At 45.8% G+C, this 26,673-nt stretch overlaps 1 protein-coding gene across 5 annotated transcripts in view; it reads right to left on the reverse strand.

Moving 5' to 3' along the window:
- Window positions 1-38: 38 nt before the first annotated feature.
- LOC111981262 (kinase suppressor of Ras 1-like) overlaps window positions 39-26,673 on the reverse strand; it is a 36,028-nt gene continuing 9,393 nt past the window's right edge. The window contains exons 2-21 of one of the 5 annotated variants that reach the window (XM_024012460.2): window positions 22,338-22,478; window positions 14,807-14,954; window positions 14,049-14,544; window positions 10,317-10,498; window positions 9,220-9,289; window positions 9,002-9,085; window positions 8,785-8,846; window positions 8,576-8,685; window positions 8,320-8,482; window positions 7,597-7,638; window positions 7,160-7,208; window positions 7,003-7,060; window positions 6,631-6,918; window positions 6,325-6,521; window positions 6,114-6,210; window positions 3,945-4,078; window positions 3,724-3,855; window positions 3,455-3,590; window positions 3,074-3,207; window positions 39-1,824 (exon numbers count right to left, since the gene is read on the reverse strand). In XM_024012460.2, coding sequence (XP_023868228.1) covers window positions 1,818-1,824; window positions 3,074-3,207; window positions 3,455-3,590; window positions 3,724-3,855; window positions 3,945-4,078; window positions 6,114-6,210; window positions 6,325-6,521; window positions 6,631-6,918; window positions 7,003-7,060; window positions 7,160-7,208; window positions 7,597-7,638; window positions 8,320-8,482; window positions 8,576-8,685; window positions 8,785-8,846; window positions 9,002-9,085; window positions 9,220-9,289; window positions 10,317-10,498; window positions 14,049-14,544; window positions 14,807-14,954; window positions 22,338-22,478 — 2,730 coding nt within the window. In that variant the 3' untranslated portion in view covers window positions 39-1,817. Of the gene's footprint in view, window positions 3,208-3,454; window positions 3,591-3,723; window positions 3,856-3,944; window positions 4,079-6,113; window positions 6,211-6,324; window positions 6,522-6,630; window positions 6,919-7,002; window positions 7,061-7,159; window positions 7,209-7,596; window positions 7,639-8,319; window positions 8,483-8,575; window positions 8,686-8,784; window positions 8,847-9,001; window positions 9,086-9,219; window positions 9,290-10,316; window positions 10,499-14,048; window positions 14,545-14,806; window positions 14,955-16,749; window positions 16,835-22,337; window positions 22,479-26,673 lie in introns of those variants that run through there. The other 4 variants (XM_070449473.1, XM_024012458.2, XM_024012462.2 and 1 more) reach the window with 4 other exon arrangements.

Consider the following 26,673-nt stretch of genomic DNA (forward strand, 5'->3'; position numbering starts at 1 on the left):
AAATATATTTGGTGACACTAACCGTAAATATAACTGTCCATAGCATAACTAAAATACTTTATTAAATTCAGCTCAAACATACATTTTCACATGACAAGCATCATTTTATTGTCTTTCAAGGATGAAAACAGAAACTGTGTTTACAGAATGGTAGCCACATGCAATACAAAAATATGAATTTTTACATGACATAAAAAACATTCAAAAAAAATGTACAGTATTTTTACAGTATTTTGTACATGAAAAAATATAAATATATATACATCTGTAATAGGGGGGCAGTACCTATTTAAAAATGCAATGATGTATAGTACATATAAAATGTTTGTACAAATATTACAATAATCGTGTTAATTAGCTGTACATTAAATAATGTATATACATGTCTATCTTAGATACCACTGATATCGTCAATATAACATTTACTGCAGTCTTTCACTAAATCAACCCTACATGTTCCAATACAATACACTCACTCGCACAAACACCAGCACACCAACTGAGGCAAGCAATCACAAACATAATACACACAAGCGCGCATAAAAGGTCATGTTTAAGGAGTAAATTATAGGATACTTTTGCGCCAGGCTCTTGTTCTATTATTTTTGCACTGTGAATGAATCTACTAAACTACTTGAATGGTCTACCTCTACACCACTCACAGGCTGATAGAAGGCATCTCTTGCTTCTCTGTGGCGCCCTCCTACGTCTTTTAATAATCAGGGCACTCACTTCATCATCAAATACCTTCAGTCATAAATAACCAACATAATTCCATTTCCAGTGGGTAGTGAGATGATGAGAGGAAGGTCCCATTGCATGCTGACACCTGTGAACTGTCAACATATTCATTCGTCATTCATGCACTGAGCCGTTTTCAAATGTATGGTTTCATCAGATTCTACTCAGACAAGCAACACGGAGACAAGAGTCAATTAAATCATGCTCTCCCAACTCCTGAGACATTTGTCCTTTCAAATTTCATGGAACAAAAAAAGAAACACTACAAAAATGATTACTTTAAATAGGAACCAACAACCAAAGGTGACAGTTTGTTACTTATAGTTTTTTTCTCCTGTTGAAATAATGTGTACAGGTAATGAGTGACCAGAAGGCAGACATGGGCCAGCACGATGACAGTGTCGCAGCGCATGCCATCAAAAAACTGCAGATAGCTGAGGGGTAAGAATCAAGAGGCAGTTGGATTACATCACTCAAGCAGCCTGAAGCATCAAGACCACAATGAGAAAAGAGGAGGGAGTGAATGCAGAGGTACATTTGTGATAGGAGTTAAAACCATTGTTTTGGCCCAGCGAGTGTCTGGGCCGTGTCGTCTGGGAGCCCCCAGCAGGAAGAACCACATCACAGCAGCACAGAGAGGAGAGAGAGCAGGGCAGGCTGCAGACGGTGCAGAACACAGTAGAGCAGCCGTCAGCCACCAGGCACAGGCCACAGCACACCAGTCAGTCTTATCACAGACACCACAAACCAGTTAGTCACAAGTCTCAGATAGTCCAAAAAGCAAAAAATAAATAAAATAAAAATGAAGGCAAGAAGTTTTGAGATGAAGGAAGGAAAGTTGAGGGGAGGTAGCGAAGCACTACCCMRYYCCTCCTCAGTCCAGSACCCTTCWCTCCCACACAACCAYACACTACAGTTTAATAGACATGGAAGATCAGGCTGTGGGTTAGTGGAAGCAGTGTCTGTATCAGGCAGAGTCAATGTTTTGATCAATCCTAAGAGTTAAGGATTTCAGGAGCATGCAAGGCAGACCCAGGCTTTGTTTGTTTTGCATTGCTTATATTTCATAGTGACGGCTACAACCTATATTAGGAAGACAGAAAACACAAAGAGAGAGAGAGAACAAAGGAAAACATGGAGGTTAGAGACTGTTGGTGAAACTATGCTAACAGGTGTAACATTAAGAGAGAATAAGACCAGTGCAGTAGAGTAGACAGGTAAATACTTCAACATGAAACAAGGGTCCAGATTTATGTACCACAGAAAACTCAGATGAGCTTTCTCACAGAAAGCTTTTTCAGGATTCACAAGCCCATGCAAAGTGTCCCAACAGACCATGGCAAACACCATGCAAGCTGGTAAGTGCTTCTCTTCCCATTCAAGCTCTGGCATGCTATGCAGACAGACTTTGTTGGGGCATCTGTGGTATCATTCCTGATAGTGTTGGAAGAGGCCAGTGTGTGTTTGCATACAAACAGAAGACCAGTAGTTAAGCCAGTTCCACTAGCAGAGAGTTGTTGAACTGATGGTGGCTGTTACTGGACAACAGGTTCATGTGAGAGAAGACTCCACCCATGGGCCTTTGAGTGACAGACATGCAGTATGTAGTGAATGAGGAAGTTACAGAGAACGAGCAGGAGAGAGATGATAGGAGAGGTGGAGAGAAATCTGGACCAGGTACTGTATATCTAACATATGAGAAGAGGAGAGGGGTGTGGAGATGTAGGGGTACAGAGCAGGTCAGGAAATAGTCCAGGAAAGGGAGGGACAAAACAATGCTTTTAAACACAAAAGTGCATTCAACTCACAGTCACATCCTGGGGGAGATAGAGTTTGGAAAGCAGAAGATAAAACAAAGAACATTCCCTTAGCATCACATATGGTTCATTTCTAAATGATAAATGATTCACCATTAGAAATCATAAGGTGAATGCACCAATTTGTAAGTCGCTCTGGATAAGAGCGTCTGCTAAATGACTTAAATGTAAATGTAAATGTAAATCACCATCCCTCATATTACAGCGGTCAATGTATTTGTAGTGGACCATCAGATGCTAATGTGGCTCATGAATATTATGAACATAAACTACTACCAAGAGTCTACTCAGGCATACCCTGCCTGGTCCCCATTAGTTTTACATCAGTGGGCCTAATACCTCACAGCAATCTGGGGGTCATCCTTTACAAGCCTTCAGTTGAACCCCTTTGTTTTATACACAAGTCCATTCCAGACGAGTCAGAGCCCAGTCAGGGGTCAGAGTGCATCTCAGGGCAGGCAGGACATATACTCCTCCCATGCTTCTACCTCTACCTCCATCTCTAGGATACGTACTCTGCAGACTTCCAGAAGTGTCCAGGGTGGGACAGTCTCCGGTTGAGTTTGGGCAGCTTCTCCAGCATGTCAGCCAACTGGGTGAAGGTGGGCCGCTCCCTCAGGTCATAGGCCCAGCAGGCAGACAGGATCTCCTGCACACACATACACAGGAGGTATTAATGTCTTTAGTTCGTGCCAACACAATGCAGAGATTTATCCTTTACTCAGCTTTAATGTCTCCTCTATTCTAACAAGGTCATCCCGTAAAAACATAGCATTCGTCTAGAAAATATCCTCACCTGCACCACGAGGATACATTTTTTTTAATGTGCATAAATTTCTGCATGATTCCACCACAATGTGATCTGGCCCCCTGAGGTGCTTAACCCCTCCACTCACCGTGACCTCTTTTCCCAGGCTGATCTCAGCCAGGACCTTCTTGATGCCCTCACCACTCCCCACCTGCCAGATGGTAGCCTCCACAGGCTGGTTGGTGATAGGCCAGTCCCTGGCTTGGAGCTCGTACCAAATGGTGCTAAAAGGGGGCAACCAGCAATATGGTCATTCCCCAGAGCCAGTTAACTGTAAACTGATGCATTCTCAGAGAGAAAAAACATTGTGCTACTAATGATAAAGAAAAGATACATCAGAATGTGTTAAGATCGTACCCAAAGGCGTAGACGTCTGCAGCGTTGGAGAATGGCAGGTGGTCCTCATTGTTTCCAGGACTCATCCTGCGTACGATTTCTGGCGCCAGGTAACAGATCCAGCCATGTGGAAGCTTCAGCTCATTGTCTCGCCTGTGAAGCAAGACACACACACACAGTCACCCACTGAGCATCCACCAGCTGAGACGATAGCTGTAGGAACCAATATGCAGAGTCCTTACCTCCCCTCCTGAACCACTCCAGATATTCCAAACAGACCAAAGTCTGTAATAATCACTTTATTGGTGTCATGAAAGACGTTCTTCGACTTCAAGTCCTTGTGGACAATGCCTTTGGCATGCAGATAGCCCATTCCCTGTGTAGATTGAAGGATGCAAATAAGGACATAGAGTAAATATACATTACACATTTATACTGAACAAAAATATAAACGCAACATGTAAAGTGTTGGTCCCATGTTTCATGAGCTGAAATAAAAGATCCCAGGAATGTTCCATACACACAAAAATATTATTTCTCTCAAAATTTGTGCACAAATGAGTTTACATCCCTGTTAGTGAGCATTTCTCCCATGCCAAGATAATCCATCCACCTGACAGGTGTGGCATATCAAGAAGATGATTAAACAGGTGATCATTACACAGGTGCTGGGGACAACACAAGGCCACTAAAATGTGCAGTTTTGTCATTGCAAAATGCCACAGATGTCTCAAGTTTTGAAGGAGCATGCAATTGGCATACTGATTGCAGGAATGTCCACCAGAGCTGTTGCCAGAGACTTGAATGTTCATTTCTCTACCATAAGCCGCCTCCAACATCGTTTTAGAGAATTTGGCAGTAGGTCCAACCGGCCTCACAACTACAGACCATGTGTAACCATGCCAGCCCAGGACCTCTACATTCACCTGCTGGATCGACTGAGACAAGCCACCTGGACAGCTGATGAAACTGTGGATTTGTACAACCAAGACATTTCTGCACAAACTGTCAGAAATCGTCTCAGGGAAGCTCCACTGCGTGCTCGTCGTCCTCACCTGGGTGTTGACAGGACTGCTATTCGCCATCGTAACCGACTTCAGTGGGAAAATGCTCACCTTTGATGGCCACTGGCATGCTGGAGAAGTGTACTCTTCACAGATGAATCCCTGTTTCAACTAGTTGGAATCGGCTAAACTTTGAACATTGAGATATTAAATGAATGATAGGAAATGAAAGAGACTGGGTTATGTTAGAAGTTAATGGTTTTCAGAAGAAAGAAGGCGGCTTTGGAATGTGTTTGATGGAGGAGAGGAGAGCGATGTGTTGATACAGGGGAGACAGATGGACATCTGTGTATTAGATGAAAGAGGGGTTGAGGTCAGAGAACCTGTTACCCTCTTTATTAGTTTCCTGTAGAGCCATAAAATGTAAGGATTGGAGAGAAAGGGGGATGCATGTAAACTGTGAAGTCTGAAATATTTTGCTGTCTGATTTCAGCTGTACAGAACCTTTGGGGATGATTAAACTTGGTTAAAGCTTCTCTAGTGTCCGTGAGTTATTTACTCTGAAAAATAAGAACCTAACAAACTGTACCAGCAGATGGCAGGTACGTAGTGTGGGCGAGTGGTTTGCTTATGTCAATGTTGTAAACAGAGTGCCCCATGGTGGGCAGGCATAAGCTATGGACAACAAACACAATTGCATTTTATCGATGGCAATTTGAATGCACAGAGATACCGTGACTAGATCCTGAGGCCCATTGTCGTGCCATTCATCTGCCGCCATCACCTCATGTTTCAGCATGATAATGCACGGCCCCATGTCGCAAGGATCTGTACACAATTCCTGGAAGCTGAAAATGTCCCAGTTCTTCCATGGCCTGCATACTCACCAGACATGTCACCCATTGAGCACGTTTGGGATGCTCTGGATCGACTTTACGACAGCGTGTTCCAGTTCCCGACAATATCCAGCAACCTCGCAACAGCCATTGAAGAGGAGTGGACAACATTCCACAGGCCACAATCAACAGCCTGATCAACTCAATGCGAAGGAGATGTGTCGCGCTGCATGAGGCAAATAGTGGTCACACCAGATACTGACTGGTTTTCTGATCCACACCCCTACTTTTGTTTTTAAGGTATCTGTGACCAACTGATGCATATCTGTATTATCAGTCATGTGAAATCCATAGAATAGGGCCCAATTCATTTATTTCAATAGACTGATTTCCTTAAATGAACTGTAACTCATTGAAATTGTTGCATTTCTTTCATTGGTTAGTGTGTGTGTGTATATATATATATATATATATATATATATATATATAAATATAAATKTATATATAAATATATATATAACACACACACACACGTACAAATGTGAAAGTATTGAACAGGGACAGAAGTTACCTTTACAATTTCTTGAGCAATTTGCCTCGTCTTGTTTATATCCAGTGTGTTTTTGGTGTCTCGAACGACAGAGTATAGTGTCCTCCCTTTACAGAAACTAGAGAAACACTTGAATTAACAAATGGAACTAAACAAATAAACAACAGCTATGGTTGACTGAATATAACAAAAGGATAAGTTATTATTCTAGATGTGATTTAGCCCCTCCTACCTGGTGATGATGGCAAGGTGGGGAGGGGCCATGCATGCCCCCATGAAGAGGACCACGTTCTCATGACGGGTCTGTCTGTAGTTCATCACCTCCTTCTTAAACAGCTTCAGGTGGTCCTGGTTGTTCCCATCTATCTCCAGCAGCCTGATGGCCACCTCTCCATGCCAACGGCCCTTATGCACCTTGCCCCAACGGCCCTGGAGTGAGTGATTTAATGACAGTTTGAGAAACAGACTTTAGATGGGTTTAAAACTGAAAACACTGATAGTTTGATGCAAATATAGCTCATTCTATATTTTAGATCACCTTCCCAATGAGCTCTCCCAGGTCCAGCTGTTCGAAGGGGATGTCCCACTCCTGCAAGTAGACACTGGTCTGGCTGGCCTTACGGGAGATGGGACCTTTCCAGCGACCTCCCCTTGAGTTGGGCAGGTCATCCAACTCATCACCATCACACTCACCATCCGAACCCCCATTCATCTCACTCCCACCCCCATCTTCATCATCATCATCTTCCTCCTCCTCATCTTCTTCCTCCACTACTGGGTCTGGGTCGATCTCAGGTTCAACCACCTCCTCATCCTCCTCTTCCTCCTGTAGGACATTCATGCATGTTGGGTTTTGGGCATGTGTCTGCATGTGTCACAGTTACTTCGCACGCACATACTCAGTTTTTACCTCTCCGTCCTCATCCTCGGCCAGTTCAGAGTGTATGTCATCTGCTGGTTCAGTCTCACTGTTGAGACAGGGTAAACCACAGTCACAATGTCAGAGTATGCCGAGTATTGTACCATTAAAACACTATTGATAAATTAAATAGACAGGCAAGCCTTACACTGTGTCATGGAGGGCTTCAGAGTGCAACGTAGAAGAACTGGACACATCTGGGAGAAAAAATACAAATGTTCAGTATGTAATAAAAATAATGTGGCTTTTTGCTTGTAAAGACAAAATTGCGTCCCTCGTGTAGTTCCTTTGCCCACTTATATTGTCGCTTTGCCATAGCAATGTGTTGACAACATCCACCATAACGAGACATGCAATTCCCAAACTCCCCAGCAGGTGGCACAGAGACCCATCTCCACATGAGACAATGCAGTCTAAATATCACACAACACATTATTCTAAAACATTCACAAATGCACAACTTTGTCATGTAATTCACTAAGCCTGTGAGTACATGCAGGAGATAGAGAGAATTGACAAGGCTGGGGACGTGGGCAGGTGTGAGCGCAGCACAACAGTCTGTCTGGGACCGTACTGTAAACTCACCAGGGAAGATAAACTGCTGTCTATGCTGAAAGTAGCAGGCAGCTTAGGGAAAAGACAGGGAAGAACCAACAAGCATGGAGTGGAGAGAGAGACTCTGGGTTAGAGTAGCCGTTAAAATAACCCCAGTCACTCCCACCCCCCTGAGGAGTGGTATTAATGCAGAGAGGGAGAGAGAGGGAGGACGACCACTGCTGCCCGGCCATTACATTCCACGTTTAACGTTCAACATTCGCTAAACAGGAAATGTGACTCAGGGAGACCTTCTGTGTAATCAAGAACACAATGCAAGCATGCGCTTTGATAGTGGGAGTATGCTGGCTTATTTTTGTGCAGTGGACATGCTTGTGTGGTTAAGTGTATATTAATTTGTGTGTTTGCATGTGTGTATATTCATTTGTGTGTTTGCATGTGAGAGAGTGTGAGGGAGAGAAAGGGAGACACTCCAGGTGCTTGTGTGTATCTGTTGAGGTGATTGTGTGTATCTGTTGAGGTGATTGTGTGTATCTGTTGAGGTGATTGTGTGTATCTGTTGAGGTGATTGTGTGTATATGTTGAGCGTGATTGGTGTATATGTTGAGGTGATTGTGTGTATATGTTGAGGTGATTGTGTGTATATGTTGAGGTGATTGTGTGTATTTGTTGAGGTGATTGTGTGTATTTGTTGAGGTGATTGTGTGTGTTTCTGTATTTGCATAGGCGTGTGACTGACGGTCAGGGACCTACCTGGGAAGTGGAAGCGGTTGTCCCGGTGGACCTTGGGTGAGGAGTTGGGGGGCGGGGTAGCACTGGGAGGGTTCTGGAAAGGGGCAGGGGAGGAGGGTGTGGAGGAGGTGGTGGAGGACGGGTTACTGCTGGAGTCCAACTGGTTCAGCGCAGGGGGGTGATCCTGACCGAAGGAGAAGAAATACACACTTGTCTGTTCTAACAGCACCATGCATATCATTATCATCAAAGGTGTGATGTAATATCCAATATCTACCTTTTTGGTGATGGCCTTTGGCAGTGTGCCAAACTGTGGTGTCTCTAATGGCCGGTCTACAGGGTTGTTGATGTCAGACGGCACAGACTCAGTCCTCCGGATTTTGGTGACTGGAAAGAAGAGATTGGGACCATTACACTAATGCTTGTTGAATCAAATGGGTAAACCATGAATCCATGGATGAACATGAGAAGCAAGAAAGGGCTTACTTGGCAGGAAAGAGATTCTGCAGGAGGGAGCTTCTTTAGTACACTTGTTATGGCACTTTAACCTGCAGACAGGAAACCACCAATCAGAGAACAGTAGAGAACAACTGATCACCAAAAGAAGATGAAGTTGTATTTTTTTTGCATCGTAGAGACACTCAATCCAACACCAGAACATCTCAGAGACTCCTCCATCTCCTCCTCTCCTTACTCCACTTACCTGCAGTGTTTACACTTCACACCAAACATCATGTTCTTCTGACAGACCTGACACGTCTGGGACAGCCACGACTTGGTGGAAAACCTTCACACAGAATCCTCAATTACTTAAACCATCAATCCTTTTTTGCTCTATATACTGTGGATTTAAAGTATATTTGACATTTGTATCATGGTAGTCTCTGGCCTAAAGGTGTATGACATGAGGTAGTTGCCAACCTGTGAGTGACGGCCAGGCCTATGTCTCTCCTCACTGCCTGTGGGGAGCCACGGTGCAACCCCATGTTATCTGGAGAGAGAGAGAGAGAGATGTCAAACACTAGTAGTCAAACGAACCTAGACAGAGGAGGATTTGCCTAAACATTAAGGATTAGCACAGATATGGCAATTTATTTATGAAGTTTAGTGGCTACTATCAAAAATGAAATCACTGGTGCTTAGAGAATTGCAAAATGTTGTTACCTTTCCCAAAATTCCCAGGATTTCCAGAAATCCCCGCTGGAAGACTCCTGGAAATTCCCAGAATTTTGCAACCCTAGTGTTGATGTTGCTTATAACTTGCCACACTATGTGCCAATCCAATGAAAAACATTTACTGTTCATTTTACAAGTTAAAACAAATTTGCGTGAGACCTAATGACGTTGGTTTGGTAGGTGAATCTCCTACACATTAATCATTATGGACAAATACACTATGTGCCAAACCAATGAAAAACATTTACTGTTCATTTTACAAGTGAAAACGAATTTGCGTGAGACCTAATGACGTTGGTTTGGTAGGTGAATCTCCTACACATTAATCATTATGGACAAATACACTATGTGCCAAACCAATGAAAAACATTTACTGTTCATTTTACAAGTGAAAACGAATTTGCGTGAGACCTAATGACGTTGGTTTGGTAGGTGAATCTCCTACACATGAATCATTACAGACAGGAAACGGCACGCATGCAACTGCACACACACACAACTTTGTGGGAGTGTTAGATTTCTCTCTAAGCTGTCGAATGAATTGGAAGAGTAATGTCATTTCGCTAGAACCAATGGAACAGAAAACGCTCCCTCCCCCACATCACAGCCCTCAGATGGAACAATCCCAGCAATCTACTGACAGAAACACTCTCAGCCAGACTGGGACGGCTACTGTGACCCTACAGCCAGCTACTGGGAAATACATTCGGCTCTTTACAAAGAGCACACATACAAACGGTCTATTTCATCTGAGTAATTCACCATGCATTTACCAATCTATTTCAGTGAAGATTCCTTACATATAGCCTAAACGGGGTAAGTCAAAATGTATTTGTACTCACTCTTGAGGTGAGATGAATGCTCCTCCATCAGTGTAGGGGTGCCAGGTAGGGTGTAGGGGGCGGGGGCAGGGGTGGAAACCCCAGGGGTGCGGGCAGCCCGGTGGGGGGAACGGGAGGGTGAGTCCTCACAGCCATTCCCATTGATCTGAACGTTGAGGAACAACTTATTCTTCTTTGCACACCTGAGGGGAACAAAGAACTCTGGGACGTCAGTACAGTGGCCCACTGCTGCCCTCACACCCTCATATCAACACACAGTCAACACTGGATTACTCAATGACAATCCAAAATGGGCCTCCATACAGATCATCTTTCACCAGAGATAATTATTTAATGGCCATACTGTATGAACAATGTTATGTAAGTGTCAGAGAGGTGAGGCAGACAGGCAGGGAGGGAGGCAGTAGCAGCATGCCTTGGCAGAGAGGAGATACAGCAACACGTATATTGAACATTTGAGTCATTTAGCAGACGTTCTTATCCAGAGTGACTTTTAGAGTTAAGTGCCTTGCTCAAGGACACAGACACATTTTTCACCTTGTTGACTCGGGATTCGAACCAGCAACCTTTCAGTTACTGGCCCAATACTCTAACCACTAGGCTACCTGCTGCCATTTGGAGGACAATACAATTAAATAAATAAAAAAAGGCACAGGGAAGACTGATCCACACCCTCCACCACAGGGGAGTAGAGCTTAGCAGAGCACAGGCCAAAGGGCTTTGCGTCCTCTTCCTGGTCAGGAATAAAGAGGGCTGATCCAGAAGCACACAGCCCCACTGCCTGCCCGCCTGCTTTCTCTGGGCGCCACACAGTGGAGAAGGCCACGTCTGTCTGTAACTCCCTATGCCTCCGCTCACACTCATCAGTGTCCTCACAGGCTAGGTCTGGGGTCATAGGGTATACTTCTATATACATGTACATAATGTATGTATCATTAAGCTGTAGTATCAGTCCTGTTTAAATACTTCTGTCTAGTCAGGTTTCATTATGGCTGAGCTTTCCATCACTAATGCAACATCATTACAAACAGGATATTACTGATATGCGTTAGTAAACTCAGGAAAAAAAAGAAATGGCAGGACCCTTTTTCAGGACCCTGTCTTTCAAAGATAATTTGTAAAAATCCAAATAACTTCAAATATCTTCATTGTAAAGGGTTTAAACACTGTTTCCCATGCTTGTTCAATGAACCATAAACAATTAATGAACATGCACCATGGGAACGGTCGTTAAGACACTATCAGCTTACAGACGGTAGGCAATTAAGGTCACAGCTATGAAAACTTAGGACACTAAAGAGGCCTTTCTACTGACTCTGAAAAACACCAAAAGAAAGATGCCCAGGGTCCCTGCTCATCTGCGTTAACGTGTCTTAGGCATGCTGCAAGGAGGCATGAGGACTGCAGATATGGCCAGGGCAATAAATTGCAATGTCCGTACTGTGAGATGCCTAAGACAGCCCTACAGGGAGACAGGATGGACAGCTGATCGTCCTCGCAGTGGCAGACCACATGTAACAAAAACCTGCACAGGATCGGTACATCCAAACATCACACCTGCGGGACAGGTACAGGATGGCAACAACAACTGCCCGAGTTACAACTGGAACGCACAATCCCTCCATCAGTGCTCAGACTGTCCGCAAAAGGCTGAGAGAGGCTGGACTGAGGGCTTGTAGGCCTTTTGTAAGGCAGGTCCTCACCAGACATCACCGGCAACAACGTCGCCTATGGGCACAAACCCACCGTCGCTGGACCAGACAGGACTGGCAAAAAGTGCTCGTCACTGACGAGTCGCAGTTTTGTCTCACCAGGGGTGATCGTCGGATTCGCGTTTATTGTCGAAGGACTGAGGGTTAGACCGAGGCCTGTACTCTGGAGCGGGATCGATTTGGAGGTGGAGGGTCCATCATGATCTGGGGCGGTGTGTCACAGCATCATCGGACTGAGCTTGTTTTCATTGTAGGCAATCTCAACGCTGTGCGTTACAGGGAAGACATCCTCCTCCCTCATGTGGTACCCTTCCTGCAGGCTCATCCTGACATGACAATGCCACCAGCCATACTGCTCGTTCTGTGCGTGATTTCCTGCAAGACAGGAATGTCAGTGTTCTGCCATGGCCAGCGAAGAGCCCAGATCTCAATCCCATTGAGCACGTCTGGGACCTGTTGGATCAGAGGGTGAGGGCTAGGGCCATTCCCCGCAGAAATGTCTGGGAACTTGCAGGTGCCTTGGTGGAAGAGTATGGTAACATCTCACAGCAAAAACTGGCAAATCTGGTGCAGTCCATGTGGAGGAGATGCACTACAGTACTGAATGCAGCTGGTGGCCACACCAGATACTGACTGTTATGAACCCCCCTTTGTTCAGGGACACATTATTCCATTTCTGTTAGTCACATATCTGTGGAACTTGTTCAGTTTATGTCTCAGTTGCTGAATCTTGTTATGTTCATACATGTATTTACACATGTTAAGTTTGCTGACAAACTGACAGTGAGAGGACGTTTCTTTTTTTGCTGAGTTTATGTGTGTTTAATAGGTAAACTCATCTAGTACCCCCTTTGCTTACAGAACAGCCTGAATTACTTCGGGACATTCGGACATTCGGAAATGTCGGAAATGTTCCAGTTATTGCAGATTGGACGGCGGTACATTCAATCTGCCAACAGCCCGTTCCATCTCATCCCAAAGAGGCTGGGGACTGCGCAGGCTACTCAAGTAAACTGAACTTGCTGTCATGTTTCAGGCAATGTTTTTACACTCCTCAATTGTCCAGTGTTGGTGATCGCGTGCCCTCTGGAGCCACTTCTTGTTTTGAGCTGATAGGAGTGGAACCCGGTGTGGTCATCTGCTGCAATATCCCATCCGTGACAAGGATTGACAAGTTATGAGTTCCGAGATGCCGTTCTGTACACCACTGTTGTACTGCGCCATTATTTGTCTTTTTGTGGCCCACCTATTAGCTTGCTTCCAGAACAGCAGGATTCTTGCCATTCTCCTTCGACCTCACACATCAACAAGCTGTTTTGGCCCACAGGACTGCCGCTGACTGGATGTTTGTTTGTCCACCATTCTCGGTGAACACTAGACACTGTCTTGCATGAAAAGCCCAGGAGGGCGGCTGTTTCTGAGATGCTGGATCCGGCGTGCCTGGCATCGACGATCATACCACGCTCAAAGTCGCTTAGGTCACTCGTTTTGCCCATTCTCATTCAATTGAACAGTAACTGAATGTCTCGATGCCTGTCTGCCTGCTTTATATAGCAAGCTACGGCCACGCTTTCGTGAAGGGGGTGGTGTACTTAATAACCTGTATGTGTGTGTCTTGCCCTGCTTTGAGAATCAGGCCATAGAAAAGCTTCCTGTTTTGGCATTACTCATCATCTCTGGGAATCTGTGGGGATTAGCTCTGGCCGTATACACATTAAGGCAGCAGCAGGCAGGATATGGTGTGTGTGTGTGTGAGTACAAGTGTGTGTGAAAAGCCCTGCCCTTAAACATCCAGTTGTAACATCATAATAGGGTGGAGGTGTGTCCTATATTCAACACTGTTCCAAGATTTTGAGCAGTGTGGAAAACTGCCCAGACACTGGTCACGATGACCTCACACACGCAAGCAAAATAACTTTTTAGAAATCTCTCGACAAGGGGACCACCATGATTACTCTAGGTCATAAAGGACTGGAAGTCACACACAAAGCCTAGGGCACGGGAACAAGAAGTGACCTACTTGTTGGTTGGCGGCTCCTCGATGCGGTTCCCCAGCTGGGACTCGTGGCTCTTGCTGCGAGTCAGGGTGATGTTGGGCAGAAGGTGCAGCACCTTGCGGGAGGGGGGCGGCGGGGTGCAGGGGGGCTTCAGCCTGTGGCGTCTCTTGGAGGGCGGGGTGAGGGGCGGGGTGGAGTTGTGCCCGTGGAGTCGCCCCTGTCGGGCGGCAGAGAGGGGGAAGGGGTCTGTGAGGGGGCTGTCAGCGTAAACGTACGCCCCGTGGGCCTCGGGACCAGGCATTGTAGACACGGAGAAGGACCGGGGATGGGCACAGGCGGTGCAGGGGGTGGAGGGAGTGGATGGGGTGGTGGGGGGCCGAGCAAGAGGAGAGGGGCTGTGGGGGCGCATTGGACCCCCCATCCCTCCCAAAAGCTGGTCGGGAGGCAGCAGCAGAGAGCCACTTTCTCGCCGGGTGGGCTCAGAGAACCAGGGCCCCCCATCCTCTCTTAGCTCTCCATCTATAGGGGAGACACAGAAAAGGGTTACAGACCTGTTAGTCATACTAGCACATTCCACCCCACAACCCCTTAACCTAGTGTCTTTTGTCCTACAACATAACCTTACCCTGGGTGGCAGCCTGCTGCTGCTGGCAGGGCTAATAGAGCAGAACCAGCCTGGCGCTGAGACTAACAGTCAGTAAACCTCCACAGAGACAGGTCAGATCAGGCAGATTCTCCAAGGGACGGACAGACAGAGACAGCCTACCAGCCAGACACCCACCTGATTCAGTGGCACTCTTCAGGCAGGAGAGGGCAGCGCTGAGCCTGGAACACTCCTCTAAACTGGAGCCCAGTCTCCTCATGGTCTCCCGCACGTGAGAACCTGGCATCTGCAGCAAGGCATCCAAGGACAGCTTCACCGGCACCGCCTGGCGAGAGGAGCAGAGAGAGACAAGGTCAGGAGGAGGTGAGTGATCAGTACCACCACACACTATCCAGTCGGACCTCTCCATACAGTACAACGTGATAGAGCACGGATAAATACAACATAACCACGGATCATTTTTTAAATAAAAGAAAACATTTATACCCCTTTCTCTCCCCAATTTCGTGGTATCCAATTGGTACTTACAGTCTTGTCTCAACCCAGAATCTCTGCAAGTCCCGTACGGAGTCGGGAGAGGCAAAGGTCAGGAGAGGCGAAGCCGAACTGCTTCTTGACACAGTGCCCACTATACCCGAAAGCCAGCCGCACCAATGTGTCAGAGGAAACAACGTACACCTGGCGACCGTGTCAGCGTGCACTGCACCCGGCCCGCCACAGGAGTCGCTAGTGCGCGATGGGACAAGGACATCCCTGCCGCTGGGCCAATTGTGTGGCGCCCCATGGGTCTCCCGGTCTCAGCCGTCTGCGACAGAGCCTGGACTAGAACCCAGAATCTCTAGTGGCACAGCTAGCACTGCGATGCAGTGCCTTAGATCACTGCGCCACTCGGGAGGCAGACGTATACATCTTACACTAGTATGCTAGTATCCAACTCGCCTATGCTAGACACAAAAGGTGATCGTTGTTCATTCTCATCAACCAGAACCAGCCAGCACAGACAGACATCTATCTCCAGATATATCCACAGAGCAGGACAGGACAGGCCAGAACAGGAGCTGAGACCAGCAAGTACAGACTGACTGACTGACTGGCCAAAGCCCCCTGGGTCCTTCCACCTAGAGGAGAACAAAGAAACTCGGAACAATGAGGGTCTTCGAACAAATGCTCCATCTTCTGGCTAGAAATAGAGATTTGATTCCATTAGTAGGTGGTGGCACAGCAGCGTGACTGTGTTTGTGTCGCAAACAGTACACACCATGCCTTCCCAGTAGTTTCTTTGTGCATCACTCACAGTCTACTTGTGTGCACTCAAATCCACCACACAAATGAGAAATTAATGCAAAATGGTGAGAAAATGTATTCCATGGTCAATAGAACATAACTATTGTGGCAATAGTTTTGGAATTGAAATTATTCGCAAGCCTGCGAGTTGTTGCCTGTATTGGTTTAGGACTTTCAGTCACCTTTCATGTCATTCTAACATTGTGTACCTGGATATACATTACGCTGTCTAACATGAGTTGTTATGCCCGTACTTCAGACATACCTTTGTCCTCTCATCTATGGGTTGACTACCCTATATTACAGCCTATTTTACCAGCCACTCCCGACTCCCCGAACCACCCTATGTCTCAAAGGTGAGCTGTAACCAATAACTATGTCCTCAGGACAAGCTGTGAGCATGTGCACAAACACCACCAACACAGTTAGGTGCAACCAGGAGACATGACAATGAGAAGAGATTCACTAAACAGCCGGGTCTAGTGCTTCAGGCTGGATCACCACTGGCACAAACCATCAGGAAACCTTCATCTAAACAAACAAACCCAACACTCTGCCCAACACAGTCCTGGGATTAGACATGCGCAGTCAAAACCCAAACAGCTGTGTGAAATGACAATGTCCAATGAGCAAAAAACAGTGGCACACCGCCAAAAATTGGACGCTTTAAGATGGCATGAACGTCATAACAGCAGGAAAAGCCATGTTGTTTCTGTACCATTTTAGTTTAAAAAAAAATCTGCCTCCAGAAAACATTTTTTTTTTACAACCGGATAGAACACGTTTGATTTAAAATATACTTACAGAATTATTGAGGTGTAGCTTTGTTTACATACCATGTGGAAGAGTTAACATGATGAAAAGATCTACTCATTCCAGCGAGAGGAATCCACTACTTCCACAACCCTCAAGTCATACACCACCAATAACCCCACTATCCAGCCATCTCTCCCTCCCCCCTCGCCAAGCCATTGGCTCGTCCTTCCCTGCCCCTCCCTTCCTCCTCTCCCTCCCCCCTCTTCCCTCCGCCTCTAGCCAATGCCATTGGCTCGTCCTTCCCTGCCCCTCCCTTACCTCCTCTCCCTCCCCCTCTCTCCCTCCTCTTTAGCCAAGCCATTGCTCGTCCTTCCCTGCCCCCCCCCCTCCCTTCCTCCTTTCCCTCCCTCTTAGCCAAGCCATTGGCTCGTCCTTCCCTGCCCTCCCCTCCTCCTCTCTCCTCCCCCTCTCCCTCCCTCTTAGCCAAGCCATTGGCTCGTCCTTCCCTGCCCCTGCCTTCCTCCTCTCCCTCCCCCTCTCCCTCCCTCTTAGCCAAGCCATTGGCTCGTCCTTCCCTGCCCCTCCCTTCCTCCTCTCCCTCCCCCTCTCCCTCCCTCCCTCTTAGCCAAGCCATTGGCTCGTCTTCCTTCCCTGCCCCTCCCTTCCTCCTCTCCCTCCCCCCTCTCCCTGCCCCCTCCAGTACAGGTCTAGGCACACAGCTCAGTCAGTCTGTGAGGTAGCCAGAGACACAGAGAGAAGAGGGGATACTGAGGACCTGGCTGGGTTGGGGTAAGTGTGTGAGTATGACTACAATGGGCTACAGTCCGCCTTCTCCCCATAAAGTGCTGATGTCAGCCTGGCTACTCCAGGGTCTGTGACTCACTGGCCAGGTCTAACCCTCAAGTTCAATACAGGTGTGATCACAGAGTCAGGAGGAGCCCCTGCTGGCCTGAAGCACATTGTGTGGATGGGAATGAACCCTGTAACCTTACAGAGCTAAAACCATTGTCTCACCAGCCTCAACAAGCTAAGAAGATATTTCTGGAAATACTGTATCTAAGACAAGAAAATACTCATTTTCTATGTAACAAAAAGCATTTTCAGTTTCTCGGATATGTTCGGTCTGGGTTACATTCACGTGTAGAAGCAGGCTTATCCAGTTGGATGGCTTCCAGGAGCGCTGTCACAATGAGGCTTTTGGCATTACTTTCAATTAAGACCATAAGATACACACAGACCTGCAAGAGGCTCCCAACTTGATTTCCACAGATTTGGCTGGTTATGTAACATTATGTAAGCCTTGCTTGTTAGGCTAGTGGCCAATCTTCGAAAAGGGCTTTAGCTTTTGAGATACTCCTACCTGTTGTAAAACAAGTGCAACCATGCTTTTCCAGATCTCTAAGGTCTTCCATATAATAAATGGATGGTCGTATAAAAATATTTTACTGCAAAAGTGGTTAAATTGGGGATACAAGAAGTCAATTGTCTGCCCTACATACACAAACAAACAGCATTAGAATATCTTACATTTTAGTCATTTAGACCTGTAAACACACAGATACAATAGGCAGAAATATCAACTGTTAATATTTATGACTCCTGTAAATGTACATTTTTGGTAGTTGTTCAATAGATCACTTTTCAAGTCAAATTTGTTCTCATTCAGTGCTGTATGGTCTAGCCTGACAAAAATGCATACTGTTACCCATGATTTTCTATGTAGTGCCTATAGAGCCTCACAGTGGAGGTGCCATAATACCCATAAAATCTAGTGTGCAAACAGGGAAATGGTTCCAATCGTTTTTACTCCATTCATTTTTCCCATACGGAATTTTAGAAACACTTAAGTATAGACTTACCCTGGCGTGAAGTTTTGATAACCATAAAAACCTCTCTCGCACAAGGTGACCATTGGATTGTTCCGGTGCACTTTTATCCTGTTTGGATTGAGCTGGCACATTGCTTCTTCCAGACAATCATGTCCACCATCCTGCCTGTCTGCCCAGGGGTTTCTGTGTATTTTGACTGGGTGATGGTGAATGCAACCACACAAGTGCATAAGGCAGGAGTTCATTATAATGAACCAACACAACCTGACACTCATTTACAATAAATGCTATCAACTTACAGGGCGTGCATTGTCCTCATATGTACACATGTGGCTACCAACCATGGCTGGCCAGCCCATGTGACACCTGAACTGGACTTATGTGAAGAATGAGCTTTCATACTGAGGTGACTCATGCATTGATCTGGGAAACTGCAGCAATCACAACATCCCTATATGGACATTTATGGCAAACAAGAGGCACCTTAGGATGGTAAAACTTGAAGTATGCTTGGGGTCATTGTCCATTTGGAAGACCCATTTGCGACCAAGCTTTAACTTCTTGACTGATGTCTTGAGATTCAATATATCCACATCATTTTCCTCCTCATGATGCCATCTATTTTGTGAAGTGCACCAGTCCCTCCTGCAGCAAAGCCGCCCCACAACATCATGCTGCCACCCAGCGCTTCACGGTTGGGATGGTGTTCTTCGACTTGCAAGCGTCCCCCTTTTTCCCCCAAACATAATGATGGTCATTATGGCCAAACAGTTCTACTTTTGTTTCATCAGACCAGAGAACATTTCTCCAAAAAGTACGATCTTTGTCTCCATGTGCAGTTGCAAACCGTAGTCTGGCTTTTTTATGGCGGTTTTGGAGCAGTGGCTTCTTCCTTGTTATGTCGATATAGGACTCGTTTTACTGTGGAAAATTATACTTTTGTACCTTGGAGTTGGAGGTCTACAATTATTTTTCTGAGGTCTTGGCTGATTTCTTTTGATTTTCCCATGATGTCAAGCAAAGAGGCACTGAGTTTGAAGGTAGGCCTTGAAATGCATCCACAGGTACAGCTTCAATTGACTCAAATGATGTAAATTAGCCTATCAGAAGCTTCTAAAGCCAAGACATAATTTTCTGGAATTTTCCAAGCTGTTTAAAGGCACAGTCAACTTAGTGTATGTAAACTTCTGACCCACTGGAATTGTGATACAGTGTATTATAAGTGAAATAATCTGTCTATAAACAATTGTTGGAAGAATTACTTGTGTCATGCACAAAGTAGATGTCCTAACTGACTTGCCAAAACTATAGTGTGTTAACAAGACATTTGTGAAGTTTTATTGACTCCAACCTAAGTGTATGTAAACTTCCGACTTCAACTGTATATGTGTGGAGCTGTGCTACATCCCTCACAACCAACGCTTCTTAGTCATAGCCTATGACCTAGCTACATTCTAACTAACATCTCAGTAACCCGAGGTCACCCTCACAGGTTCTGTCACTCTCCACATCTCCTGCTGGGCCTGCCCCAGTCCGTAATCAATGCCAACCACCCACGGCCAAATGTATTACGGTTGCTTTCCTGTAACTTGGTTACGCTACTGTGTCCTTGTGTCGTGAACAGTAGTGTAAAGTACTTCAGTAAAAATACTTTGAAGCACTACTTAGTTTTTTTCAGTATATCTACTTTACTATTTATATTTTTGACAACTTTTACTTCACTATATTCCTAAAGAAATGAATGTACTTTTTACTCCATATATTTTCCCTGACACCCAAAAGTACTCATTATATTTTGAATGCTTAGCAGGACAGGAAAATGGTCCAATTCATGCACTTATCAAGAGAACAAACCCGGGTCATCCCTTCTGTCTCTGATCTGGCGGACTCACTAAACACAAATGCTTTGTTTGTAAATGATATCGGAGTGTTGGAGTGTGCCCCTGGCTACCCGTAAATAAATAAAAAACACACAAATTGTGCTGTCTGGTTTGCTTAATATAAGGAATTTGCAATGATTTATGCTTTTACTTTTTAAGTATATTTAAAACCAAATACTTTTACTCAAGTAATATTTTACTGGGTGACTTTCACTTTACCTGAGTAATTTTCTATCAAGGCATCTTTACTTTTACTCAAGTATATCAATTGAGTACTTTTTCCACCACGGGTCGTGAAAGGCTTGTTAATATGTTTTGTGGAATTGCCCATAGTTGATATGCTGTAAGTGTGTGAATGAGATTAAAACATGAATACACACATTGAAAAATTAGTTGGCGTCGGCTATTCAAACACAAAAGAGGTATGGCAGTGCCACTCACAGTCCTAGATATATCAAAAGCCTTACGAAACAATTTTAAAGACAGAATAGCACAATCAAAATGAACAAGGGCAACTTATATACAGGTTAATGTGTTTGAGTGTAATCATGTTGGCCTTAATGGATTCAGAATAAAATTGATTCACACCAACAGTTTTTATAGGCATGAGTGTGGTACACAATTCTGAAAAAATGCCTCAGTTGCAAAATTCTTATTGAAAGGTGATTTAACCTCCATCAAATGTTATTATTGCAGCCAAATTWGATTTTGGACACCATATTGGATTTGAGGCAAAATATCATGATAATCTGTGATTGCCCCTTTGACTTAATTGCAAAACTAACGGCTAAAGATACAAAATCCTTTAAGGAACCTTGGACCCCCCCAAAAAGTAATGTTGATGTCTAAGCCAACTTGTTTTCCTTAGAGCAGATTACAATAGCTACAACATCAAAAATATGTTACTGTATGCATTTCTGTCAGGCAGAACCATACAGCAGAGAATGAGAGCAAATTTGACTTGGAAAGTTGTCTATTGAACAGCTTCCAAAAAGTGAAGTTTGGAATACAAACTTCATATGCTGTGTGTTTACAGGTCTATATTTCCAAAATCGGTTCACAGGGCACTGACAGATCACTCACTGGCCAATGAGTAAAAATAGAGCAATGATGAGAGCTGGGGGGAGTGAGAGCGCGATGGATTAGGGGTGGTGCCGTATCTGGGGTCCATCCAGAGTGTGTGGAATGTGACGGGAGCCTCTCAGCCAAAACAACACTAGTAAGTAGACAACAGAGCACCACTCTCCTCTGACCTGCCCCCTCCAGGCCTGGCCATAGCTAGGCTACAGCCTAGCCTAGCTAGTAGCTTGTATCCAGCCTGGCTGGCTGGGACAGCACATGCCTGAGGGACCTAATGAGAGCTGAGGACATGCAGACACAGAGCAGCAGCCAACAGGGGTCTAGCCTCTCTGTATGGGCTCCTGCAGTGGATTTCAGACTGTTGTATTGGACTGTAAAATGGTGAGTCAAGGTCACACACAGTAGCAGCCTGTTCTCTGAAATGTGTTAAACATTCCTGGTTTGTGGCTTCAAAACTGAGACAAAAAATGCATCATCTGCCATTTGAAATTGCTCTTGGTTACAACAGTATAATTTTTTAGGACACTAAATTGCATGATTTAAGATCCATGAGGCTGCAAACCCACGAGACTTGGATGGCTATATTCCACATTTGCTATCCTTACAAACAATCCTTTCACATGAAGAGTCACATTTAGGCATGTAATTCCCCATACAGCATTCAACCAGCACATTTTATTGCAAGATACTGCTAGAATTGATCAGACCTAAACATTAGTGCTCTATGACAAGGAAGGAATGGGTTTATCAGAGTCTGTCATTACAAAATAAGCCCTGTACACATACTTACATTTGCACCAACACGCACGCACGCACACGCACACACACACACACACACACACACACACACACACACACACACACACTTCTAAAACCTACCTCTATGAGCTCAGGTCTCAGGTTGACGGTCCGCAGCCAGTCCCCCAGCCGTGGGTAGCTGTCCAAGGCCTGAGGCCTCTCTGTCTCCGGCACTTTCTGCTTACACTGCAGCTGCTTACAAATGTACTTCATCAGCTTCACCTGCAGGGGGAAACAGAGAGGAGCACCAACAGAGAAAGGAGGGGCAGGTTAGTGTGATGATTTAGAGCACCCGTTCTGGCCTGCAGGATACCTGCTACTCTTCACTGTGTTGTCAAGTGTGTAGTTTAGTGTGACAGGGAAATATAGGTGAATTGAAAAAAGCCATGAGCCCATTGGACAGTGGAAGCATAACTACAGAAATTATGGTATGCAAAATGTGAATGCACAATCGTTCTTTGCGGAAATAGTACATAGTAAACATTAAATACCAGGGATACATTCATTGAAATGTTAATCATTCCTTTTGCTCTGATTATATGTTGCTGAATTATTCTTTGTGCGTTATACTTCCATAACTATTCCTTGCATATTCAAATCATTGAATAACTGATTAACTAAACTGAAAACCTACCATAGACAGTGTACATATTAACTGGTAAATGAAAGCCAGAATAAGACGGCCACTGACAATGTCAAGTCATGTTTATAGCATGGGCTCTATGCTGGAGATTTAGCAGATGCAAAGCCCCTTGTCAAATATTGGACAAGGACAAAAAAAAAAGAATCCTATAAAACAAACATGGCTGCCCCAGAGACAACGAGGTAGCGTGCTGTTCTCTTTTATGTGTGGACTGTGGTAGAACACTGGGGAGATGAACCAGCACCAGACACACCATCCTTCTGGTGCTTTCTCCCAGAACATGAGGAGAGGCCAATCTGACACAAATTATCCAATCACGCAGACACATTTATTCATTCTACAACGTGGCATTTCTCCTCCATCTATGTTCCCACACAGGCAGTCAGAAAAGCAGGGCTGTCAAATAGATATAAATAGCTGTTATTATATGGAAGGGAACAGCGAGCTGGCCTTCTCATGAGGGTGTCTGCACCGCTGGCATGACAACCAAGTGTCATTTGAACATTGCAGTGGCTGAAAGCAGGAGAACAGTGACATCACAGTCCTGGGAGACACAAAGTTCACAGTGAGGCTAGCAGACAGCCTCACAGCCATCACTGGACTGGCCCCCGACTAAACATACCTCCCCCTCAGTAACCATGTATCAACATGTCAGCCCATGAGCTTTTGTTTTTCTAGGTGCTAACCCAGGTATCACATTGTTCTTTCATCTGTTAAGACCGTGGGATCCATTTTTTTCTATTAAAAGACGTCATAGGCTGTTCACATAATAAACAAAACAGTGAGGATGCTTACATTGCAGAATATGTGAAAGCACTCCACCATGATCCTCTACAAACAAACAGAGCGCTGGCTACCACATTCATTTTCCAGCTCTGCAGACAGGAAGCTGCAGGCTGGACACTGAGAGACAGGCAGCTAGCGGTGAGGATCTGCCCCTCACAACCCCCTCCAACTTGCCTATCTCTCTGTCTTTCTACGTCTCTTGCCCCCTTCTCTTTGTCTCTTCTCCTCTCGGTCTCTCTCCTTCTCTCCCTCTCCTTTTCCCTCCCTCTCTGAGAACAGGTGGTGGTAGCACTGTGTTGTGGTGGCTGATGATGACGCAGGGAGCAGTGCATACTGAGGGGAGAGGAGAAAGGATGAGGCCTGTGCTGCTGACATCAGGGAGCAGTGCATACTGAGGGGAGAGGAGAAAAGGATGAGGCCTGTGCTGCTGACATCAGGAGCAGTGCATACTGAGGGGAGAGGAGAAAGGATGAGGCCTGTGCTGCTGACATCAGGGAGCAGTGCATACTGAGGGGAGAGGAGAAAGGATGAGGCCTGTGCTGCTGACATCAGGGAGCAGTGCATACTGAGGGGAGAGGAGAAAGGATGAGGCCTGTGCTGCTGACATCAGGGAGCAGTGCATACTGAGGGGAGAGGAGAAAGGATGAGGCCTGTGCTGCTGACATCAGGGAGCAGTGCATACTGAGGGGAGAGGAGAAAGGATGAGGCCTGTGCTGCTGACATCAGGGACAGTGCATACTGAGGGGAGAGGAGAAAGGATGAGGCCTGTGCTGCTGACATCAGGGAGCAGTGCAACTGAGGGGAGAGGAGAAAGGATGAGGCCTGTGCTGCTGACATCAGGGAGCAGTGCATACTGAGGGGAGAGGAGAAAGGATGAGGCCTGTGCTGCTGACATCAGGGAGCAGTGCATACTGAGGGAGAGGAGAAAGGATGAGGCCTGTGCTGCTGACATCAGGGAGCAGTGCATACTGAGGGAGAGGGAAGAAAGGATGAGGCCTGTGCTGCTGACATCAGGGAGCAGTGCATACTGAGGGGAGAGGAGAAAGGATGAGGCCTGTGCTGCTGACATCAGGGAGGAGGGCTCACCCGCAGAGATGGCCCTTTCACCAGTGCCCAGGGGAGCAGCTCGCTGACGCACAGCACGCCCTGTTACCATGCAGCTGCTGACCATAAAGCCAGTCATCCTTTTCACACACACCTTGCCGCCACGCCCCCAGCCCTCCGCCACCTGTGTCTGCTAATCAGCACTTTAATGACTGAAGCCTCAGTCACTGACATGCCAAGTCCCCCCCCCACACACCAAGTGACATGCCCCCTCACCTGATATCAGATGTACTGATATACATCACAACATCACTGCTGTGTACCATCCAAACAGCACACCTGACACTGCTGCCCTGGTGGTGATTGTGCAAATGAACACTGGGATATCAAGTCTTTGTATGGGACATGACAGTGGAAAAAGAAAACAGATGAGGGACGTGTTAAGTTAATGACAAGAGTCTGAACATACAGTGGTCTGTGATTTAGAACTTGTTCAGAGAATTCTAAACTAGAGCATTACCACGACATGAATATAGCAACATTATAAGGACACAGCAGGCTCCACCTCCTGCCCCAGCCTTCCCAGACCACTACCAGATACAGTGGTCCTATGAGTAAATCTCCCAGCACTATGGTATTAGTTTGCACTGGCCTTCTCAACTGAGCGTAGCGCTGGGCTCCAGTATACTGTCTCCTTATCTCCCTTTCCATCTGAGTGTCCATTACAGCAGGCTGCAAGCAGCACCACGCCACACCACCAGGTATCACTCCACTATACCCACCAGTCACCTCTCAGGAGCCGGAGCAACAATGAGCAAAACATGCCTTTTTTTTTTAGCTCATTCACTCACACTCTTGTAGTACACACCGCTCAGAAACATGCTCAGCCACACTATTCGGCGAGAGAAAATGTGGCCTTGGGATGTAAGAGGCAGCTTGGCTCGGCGGCAGCGGTTAACAAAAGCCTCTCCACTGCAGGCGAGAGGAGACAGTAGGGGGGGAAGAGAGAGAGAGAGCGAGCGAGAGAGCGAGAGCATAGAGGAAGAGAGAAAAGGAGAGAGGGCATCTGGATGAGGACCTAAGGAGGCGTCAGGTCAGGTGTGGGTGAGGACGGGGCACATATTAACACCTCACCCCGGGCCAAGGGGCTCTCCATAGACCACTCCAGCTCATCGGCTGCCAAATGCCAAGCTCTAAATTGTACTGAGTGCATAGATTGCCCTCCTCAATAAGCTCAATTTCCATTCTTCCCCTGGTCGTGTGACTGGGAGAAATAAACACGGCCTATTTGGTATTTTAATGACATGAAAAAGTGTAGTAAAGAGAGTTGACTTGAAGAGAACTTGATATGATCTTTAGAAGCAACGAACTCAGGGACCGCAAAGGGAAAAGAGACAGAAGGCCATATATGAATGGGAAGCAGGATCTTCTTTGTGACTAGACACATTGAAGCCTCAATAGTACCATGACCACTGAAGGTAATAGTATTTTACTGAATCACTTCAAATATAGACTGCCTGACAGGACTGGTTAAAGGGAACCCTATCCTATTCATATATGTTACTATGCCCACTCAACTCTGCATACTGACCCACTGTGTCTGGACTGTGCCCATTGTTTTAGGTGCAAGCATTTGACCTTTGAAGTTAGCCAATTAGAAGAGCTCATGCTGTGGGTTGACAAGAGAGCCAGTAAGCTTCTTCTTCCCGACAACTAGCTCTCTTCATTGTATCTATGGGTCTTCCTTTAGCGGAGAGACCGGATGTAAGCTTTAGTTTTTAAGCTCAATATTACTTTTCCACAGAGCAGGAATGAGACTGCATTATAATGTAGACTTCTGTCAGCACTTCTCTCAGTATAGCTTGAATGGTCATGAAACATGAGGTACAACAGTAGTACAGGAGTGWGTAGGGCGGCAGGTAGCCTAGCAGTTAGAGTGTTGGG

The sequence above is a fragment of the Salvelinus sp. IW2-2015 genome, linkage group LG20 (genome assembly GCF_002910315.2).
Source record: "Salvelinus sp. IW2-2015 linkage group LG20, ASM291031v2, whole genome shotgun sequence".
NCBI lineage: Eukaryota > Metazoa > Chordata > Actinopteri > Salmoniformes > Salmonidae > Salvelinus > Salvelinus sp. IW2-2015.